Below are 8,317 nucleotides of genomic sequence, written 5' to 3' on the forward strand. Positions count from 1 at the left end.
AAAATCCTTCTTAAATGAATTAAAATGTCATAGTGAGAATACTAACCGTGATTCTAAAACATTGATTAAAAATTAAAAAGGGAAAATAAAAAAAATGTTATTAAAACATCTTACCGTAATTTCCTATGCGATCTAACTTGTGATTACTAAAACATTTTTAAGTAATACAGAAAAATGAGTGGAAAAAAAAATCTCAGATGAGAAGAAAAAAATATACAAATGTACACAAAATAAGAGAGAAAAAAATTCAAAAGAGAAAAAAAAAAAAACAATGCAAATGACCGACTAGAAAAATGTGTAAAATTGTACAAATAAATGAAAACAAATAAAATTAGGGAAAAGAAACATGTATTTAGGAAAAACGATGAAAATGGATGGGGATAATAATTTAAATCAGCAAAAGGGGAAACATTTGAGAAAAGAGTAGAAAGAATAGGTGTAAAAAAAAGTTGTGGGATCTCTATCACTGAATTGAAAGTTAGATTCCGTGACATGGTGGAATGTAATGCAACAACAGTGCTACCCCTAATGACCAGAACATCCTAATCTCCCTTTCTCTCTCTAAACTAAACAGTAGTAGTGGCAGAGAGACAGAGAGAGAAAGAAGCGGTGCATGGACACACAACAAAACCCAACCAAATTCATCATCACCATCACCACCACGCAATGACTCTCCCTTCACACGATGCTTGGATTCACACTTCCCACACCCTCCTCCCCAGATGGAAATCTCTTTCCCTCCTCTCTCATCAGGTTCTTCTCGCTCTGTTCATACAATTCAATCTTCACCTCTTTTTTTCTGATTTAGGGTTTGCTCACCTTCTCCTTATTCATCTTCATAACCCTATTCCCATATTCATTCATTATTACCTACTGGGTCTTTTTTACTTTCAGCAAAACCCTTTAGCTTGTGATAAAAATTTGTTTTTTTTTCAAGGTCGTTGAAGCTAGAGACGTGCTGAATTTTTGCAAAACGGCATGGAGATTAATAGTTTAATGTCATAAAAATTTATTTTTATTATCAAATTGAAGATTGAGTGTTTGATCGAGTTGCATAGTGTGTTTCCTATGTTGTCCATGTACTTTTGTTTTGCAATTGCAACAACACTATTGATTAAGGAATTGTCCATGTGGGGTTTTCAGCAGTCAACTCTTCCAATTTCTATATCAAGAGTTAACCAAGTTGATGCAGCAAGATTGGACGTTGAAATGTCAGCCATGTTGAAAGAGCAGTTGGTTAAAGTGTTCTTATTAATGAAGGTACTGTTATGTATGACTTACTGTAGTAATTGTGTGAAAGCAATGTGTGTGGGAACTTCACTACCAATTTGGAATTGTTTTGAACATCTTTCAAATTTCTTTTATGCTTTTTGGGATTAGCCAGGAATGTTATTTCAGTATGAAGCCGAGCTTGATGCTTTCCTTGAGTTTCTTATTTGGCGGTTCTCAATTTGGGTGGACAAGCCAACCCCAGGCATTGCTCTCATGAACCTGAGGTACAGAGATGAACGTGCAGTAGAACCAAGAGATAAAGGTATGAAGGTCTGAATCTTATCTGTACGTAGTTCTATTTAGATGAGTCGGTCTTCAATGCTGTGAGATGCTTCTGAATTCGAAATTATTATTTGATAAGTTGAAAGGGTTAAATGCGTGGAATGAACTTTGTGGAAAAACACCAGCTATTGTTGACATTACCAGCATCTCGAATGATTCTGCCCTGAAATAAGTGTAATTGATGATACCCTGTTGATGCCTTTCAATAAGAAATTTTAACATGTGCTCAAAAATAGTCTTCAAGTCTTTGTTGTACAATTTTTCTCAGGTTAACCTTAAGTATACTCATCATCTATGACCATGATTATTTGTACTCTGCTTCATGGTCATATAGCATACTTCTGAAGGTGTTAAATTGTATACTTTTTTGTGGTGGGTCCATGCTTTAACAAACCAATAACGGAGAGGAAAAAGTGATCATTTTTTCTGGTGCTCTGTTACCGATGCATTTATACCTTGATATGAGTATTGCTCATCCTAACTGCTATCTTCTCATCCTTATGTATGTTGTACATTCCAGTCAGAACTGGTCTGGAGGGACCTGGACTCACTGTTGCTCAGAAGCTTTGGTATTGTGTTGCCACTGTTGGTGGCCAGTATATATGGGCTCGCTTACAATCCTTCTCTGCTTTTCGTAGATGGGGTGATACTGAGCAGGTATTTTTTTTAAGCTGCCCTACACTGCCAACTTGCAAGCTTATAGACCAACATGGATTGAATTGAAGTGAGCTCTAGTTTGACTTCCAATTTTTCCTTTTCCTAGAGACCGTTGGCTCGACGTTTATGGATCTTGATACAGCGGATAGAAGGAATATATAGAGCTGCTTCGTTTGGAAACCTGTTGATATTTCTTTGCACGGGAAGGTGATTCCTTTCAACAACCAAACAATTCACACAACACCTGTTTTTGTCTTTTGAAATATATACAAGTAATGTATCAAGTGAAAACTCTTGTTATTGTGAGAAATGAGAAAAATAAATATAAACCATTAGATCACATTTAATTGGTCAAAATTAAAAGATAAATATACATGACTTTTTTTAAGTGGTCATGACTAGAAATCCATGACTGCTAATGAACTTTTAAATTTGACCATTAATATATAGTTGTATAAGTAATATCTGTAGTTCTGACTCCTCACAATAAGAGTTCTCACTTGATATGTCCTATATATAAGTATTTGAATGATCAAGATTTAAAAGAAAAATGCATGACTTTTTTAAGTGGTTATATGACCACTAACTAATTTTTAATCTTGCTCATCCATGTATGGTTGTATGGTCTAGATTTATAGTTCTCTCATTTCTCATAATAAGAAGAGTTCTCACTTGACATGATATATATTTCTGAATCTTTAGTCTTTAATCAGGCATATGTGTTGTGTGATCCATGTAGCTGACCTCACCTAGTGGGATATATTCCTACCATATATTTCTGAGTCTTTAGTCTTTATTTGATGTTGTTGTTGTTTTTCTTCTTTTCTTTGGGTCCTCTAGGATATATTCCTACCATATAATTGGTTTCATTCAGTTTGAATTTTCATTGGGTCCTCTAGGGTGAGAATGTCTGATGATTGACTTTCTCTGTAAAACTTATCTTCTTGTTGTGTGCTATTGTGAAGCAGATATCGAAATCTTATTGAAAGAGCATTACGAGCTAGGCTTGTATATGGAAGCCCAAATATGAATCGTGCTGTTAGCTTTGAATATATGAACCGGCAATTAGTTTGGAATGAATTTTCGGTACTTGTTCCCCTCTTCATTAAATTTATTTGTACTTACTTTGTGGAAGCTGATGGGTTATTGCATGAGACCTTTCATTTATTTACTAGTTAAGACAAATGAATGTGAAAATGGGCGTAGCTGACTGAATGTGATTGGACCCCAAACCCCATAACCCTTGGGGCCTCTAAATCTCTTCAGGTTTACACTGGAAGGCCCAAGAATAGTTAGGGCCCTATATTCACTTAGGCAGGAAATGATTAAAAATGGAGGGGAACAGTTATACATCTTTTATATAGGAAGGGGAGAGAAGGGTATGTTGGTTGTGTCACAGTAAAAGTAGCTTACAACTTTCACATAAGCTCTATTTTGCTTAATTTCAATAAGTTTCTTAGAAAAGTCTTTCATTATAAGCTCTTACTAGCTTATTTCAATTAGTGTAATTATCAAACATATGAGTAAGCTCTCATTGGATAATAGCATATTAAATTGGTAACTCAAATGCGGCCCTATTCCAATTTCTAAAAATGTTTGTCACATCCCGAGAGCTGCTATTGGTTGTTTTGGGCATTTTACAACAGCTAGATGCTACCTTGCAGTTAGTTGTGACCTCTAGATTTGATGGCAAGTGAATTTGCAAGAATGTTTCACTTCTGACTTTACAATCCATTGGAGCTAACTAGGTCGGATTCTGATGACAGGAAATGTTATTGTTGCTTCTCCCCCTACTTAATTCATCATCTGTGAAAAATCTTCTTCGACCTTTCTCTAAAGATAAATCATCGGGTTCAGCCGAGGATGGCACAGCATGTCCCATTTGCCAGGCTACTCCAACAATTCCTTATGTTGCTCTACCTTGTCAGCACAGGTACATCTCTCTAGATATGCATTCTCATCTCACATTGTTTTACCACTCTAAACTTCTTTTCATAATTCAGTGGGACTATAGCCTACGGAATGTTTATATATGCTTCAAATTCAGCTGCTTCTCATTAAAAGAGAAGGACTAAGCAATGGTTGACAATTTGTTTGTGGCAGATATTGTTACTACTGTCTTAGGACACGATGTGCTGCTGCTCCATCATTTAGGTGTTCCAGGTGCAGTGAGCCTGTTGTTGCTATGCAACGGCTTGGTGGTGTCCCCACAGAATGATTGATTGTTACTAAGAAACGATCTTTTAGCGTTAGGGAGCATTTTATCTACTTACAGAATTAGCATATAAAATACTACCTGAAATTGTGGTGGTATTCTTTTCCCCTTACTTTCTCTTTAGTTGGTTTCTCCCTTATTATTATTATTATTTAATTGGGAAAACAAATCAAATTTCTTCATAGCATCACTTACTTTGGTTCAGTGGGAAGCATTCTTTCCCTTGTAGCAATGTATCATTCAGTTATCCCTCATACATTTCTTTCCGTTATTTTTAAGTTAAACTTCATACTTGTAAATTATATATGTTGTGATTGGATATAAATACTGAAAGATTAGCACTCCTATAAACTAAAAAGCTAAGCTATTAAAAGAGCCAGAATATCAGTGTACTTGAAACTAGACTGATTTCAATCAACGGCTGAAATTATTATTATTATTGGGATAAACAATGGCCGAAATTATATATATATATATATTTGATTTTATTTATTATGTTTTTTCGTTATTATTTAAATATGTATTACAAATAAAGTTGGGTTGATTGAAATCGTTGTTTGCTTATATTTCCATCAACCTTAACTATTACTCGATCTTTATTATTAACATAACCAGATTTTCATAATTGGAATTTTAATTTTTACAATGTAAATAAAACATTAAATGGGATGGGAAGAAAATAACTACAAGGTGAAAGTGGAAATTTAGACTCGTTTATTTTTCTGTTAAGCATGTAGGGATCTTCGAGTCCCATTTTAATGGTTGGTCTACAAATACAATATAGACACAAGAATGTCTTCCAACTCACCGCAAACAATTGAATTGTGGATATGAATTACAGTGTTTATTATGAATAGCATTGAGAAAAAAAAGTTAAAAGTTCAATTAATATGGATTATCTATTTACAATAAAGGTTGTGGCTAGAATCAATTGACTAGGATGTTTTCTTGACAGAGAAACGACCTGATGGCATAAGCATAGTGCTTTTGACTTCAAAAATTGCGGTCATAATGATCAGTACCCAGCTTAAAATTTATTTATGATATCACAGATCAACAACACAAAAAGAGAAAACAAGAAACAACATCAACAATGTGTCAAACTCAGTCTCAGCCCTTTTTCCAATTTTTCTTTATCATTTTTGTTGTTTCCGTGCATGATTAACCAAAAGTTCACAATTGATTAAAAAGGGATTGATGGGTATCACTCGGCTTCTGGCCCGTTGGAGAGGCATAAACTTTGGGGTTATTATTATTGAATATTCTTGAGTGGAAGACCAATGGTCAAAAGGAATCCATCTGATCCAATTCTTATCCGGTCTTCTGATGATCATTCGTATACTATATGACATGTGGTATGTTGAATTCATAACCTTTTGTTTTCAATAGTTAAAAAAAATTGTGATGAGCCAACTTTTTTTCTTTCTTTTTTCCTTTTAGCTTATATGAGGTTATCGTCTTTCCTTTTCATTGATTCTTAATGTGCGGAAATATTTGTTCTTAGAAAAGATATGCACCCTTGAGCAACTTCCGTATACTATGAGACTTTGACCACTAATAATTCGATATTTACTTTATAAAATGATTAGTTCTTGTTTGGATATATTTATTTATAAATATTTATAGGAGAATAAAATAAGCTTTTTCTCTATATAAACTAATTTCAGCTTATGAAAAAAATATTTTTCGTTTCTTTCTTTTTTTTTTCTCCTATGAAATTTATAAACAAGATCTTAGTAGTATACTTTTTCATTTATGATAAACTGTTTATATTCAACGTATTTGATAATATTTATTATGTTACTCAAATCAACGTCAAGCTAGATAAACTTGTTAATAAATTATTATTTTTTTTCTTGGGTGAGTTTCTTTATGCTGTTAATTTATGAGGTCCCAAGGCAAACAAAGAAGTATAGACATATAAATAGCATACAACCAAAAGGCACGTATATACGTACAAGGCCATGTGCTGGTATCGATCAAAAACTTGTTCTTTGGCGTTTGGTAAATGTAATTTTCTTTATGTTGCATCTCCCACATTCTTTTCCCATTTTTGGATCATTGTGCACAGAATCCCTGATTTTTGGTCGGTACTGGGTGAGTGGTGCTTGTCTCGAATTATACCAAAACTATCACATGATAAAATTTGTTTAGTGACAAATTATTAAGGTGACATCATATAAGAAAGTTTAATTTGAATAAACGGCCAAAAAAAATTAAATACTAAGGAAAGTTTTGTCCTTAATAGCTTGTAACTTTCTTGTTAACTTAGGCTCATGAGTGCTTAGAAAAATTCTTATATTAAACTTACATTCTTATTAAATATGAGTTTGTTTTTTTATCAATTACATCAACATTTGTTGATCACGTAAAACTTTCATAAGTAAAATTATCATAATAAAAAATTAAAATAAATTAAAAAATATATATTGTTGGGTATTTAAGTAAATATCATATATAAAATTTTCATGAACACTGAATATTGTCTAAGTAATAGCTGAGAATTTGGCATGTCGGTTCCCTAATCTTTCTCTCTCTCATCAATAACAAAGACGCAAACAACATTATACGACTCTCTCTCCCCTCATTCCTTTATGGATCGTCCGTACAGGTAGCACTACTTTGGTGCCTAAGATAGATCAATGAATAGTTGCTTTTGAATTTTCTCTAATATTATTATTGGGTAATAGAAACCTGAAGCTGCTCTTGTATGAGGCAGCATATATAATGGTTTTCACAAAATCTTCCCAACCACACAGCATAAGGATTGCAAATTGGACCTAGCTTGCGCATGCTTAGCATGAAATTATCCATGTCGGCAGAATTCGTGGATAAAATTTAACATAATTGAATTTGAAGATTTTCTATACCTGTTTATTAACCACAATGGATAAATATTATTAAGTTGACCTAATAAGTATAATTCAATTGATGGCACATATTAAGTTAGGATGGAGGATCTGGATTACACTCTTGGATAGAAATGATAAATTTTAAGTGTAATTAAAATTAATAATTAGTCTCATTTTTAACCCAAAAATCAAAAATTCCAAGAACTAAAAGTTTTATGATGATTGAAAAAATATACTAAGATGTACTTATAGACATTCTTCACTATATTTAAATAAAAAATTAATTTAATTAATTCGTCATTAGTAGAACCATTTAATTATTTTTGTAATGAATTTTCTATATTTTTTAATAATTTAATACATATCACGCATGTTTATAAAATATAAACATGTGTAAATATTCGTCAAACATAGGTATTCATCAAAAATAGGATACCTGTTTATACATAGAGTAGGGACAGAAATACATAGGCTTTCATGGACGGAGGCTAATTATTGGTTGTCATTGGTACAGATGCTGCAAGCCTGCAATGCATATTGTACAAGAAATTATAACGGAATGTTTTGGTAACTAAATTATCAGAATCTTATATTATAAATTTAAATACTGAATTTTTTTAAATTATTATTTTTAGAGTTCAAGTAATTATTTCAAGATTTTCGTCAATAACTTATTTATGGTTCTTGTTAAATAGATTATGGTAACAAATTTTTGCGAAATTTAAAACTATTTAATACTTCACATTCAATAAATTTAATTTAACGCGTATATATATATATATCAGTATGCTAACTATGAGATTATAATATGACTACATATTTTTTATTCATTTAAAATTTGGTGTGCATGATTATTGAGAAATCCATATCAAAATATTTCACGGTTCTATTAATAAATATTAATAGAATAAATTACCAATTTCCATCCTTGAAGTATTACTGTTTCTCTTGAATGATCCCTAAACTAATAAAACTATTTATGCATTCTATACTATCTTGAATATTCATCACTTTAATCTTAATTTGATGCATTTAAATA

General features: G+C 32.2%; 1 protein-coding gene across 4 annotated transcripts; it reads left to right on the forward strand.

The window, feature by feature from the left end:
• Positions 1 to 422: 422 nt before the first annotated feature.
• On the forward strand, positions 423 to 4,751 carry LOC114418003 (peroxisome biogenesis protein 2-like). 4 transcript variants are annotated; one of them, XM_028383116.1, is made up of 8 exons: positions 423 to 753; positions 1,147 to 1,260; positions 1,381 to 1,542; positions 2,075 to 2,211; positions 2,320 to 2,418; positions 3,180 to 3,297; positions 3,978 to 4,144; positions 4,315 to 4,751. In XM_028383116.1, the coding sequence occupies exons 1-8, from the start codon at positions 667 to 669 to the stop codon at positions 4,427 to 4,429; spliced, it is 999 nt and encodes a 332-aa protein (XP_028238917.1). In that variant the 5' UTR covers positions 423 to 666; the 3' UTR covers positions 4,430 to 4,751. The 4 variants fall into 4 exon arrangements, with proteins under 4 accessions (XP_028238917.1, XP_028238916.1, XP_028238919.1 ...); XM_028383115.1 differs by having other exon boundaries at positions 424 to 753; positions 1,144 to 1,260; XM_028383118.1 differs by having other exon boundaries at positions 429 to 753; positions 1,144 to 1,260; positions 1,381 to 1,534; positions 2,318 to 2,418.
• Positions 4,752 to 8,317: the final 3,566 nt, after the last annotated feature.

The sequence above is a fragment of the Glycine soja genome, chromosome 7 (assembly GCF_004193775.1).
Source record: "Glycine soja cultivar W05 chromosome 7, ASM419377v2, whole genome shotgun sequence".
In the NCBI taxonomy this organism is placed as follows: Eukaryota; Viridiplantae; Streptophyta; class Magnoliopsida; order Fabales; family Fabaceae; genus Glycine; species Glycine soja.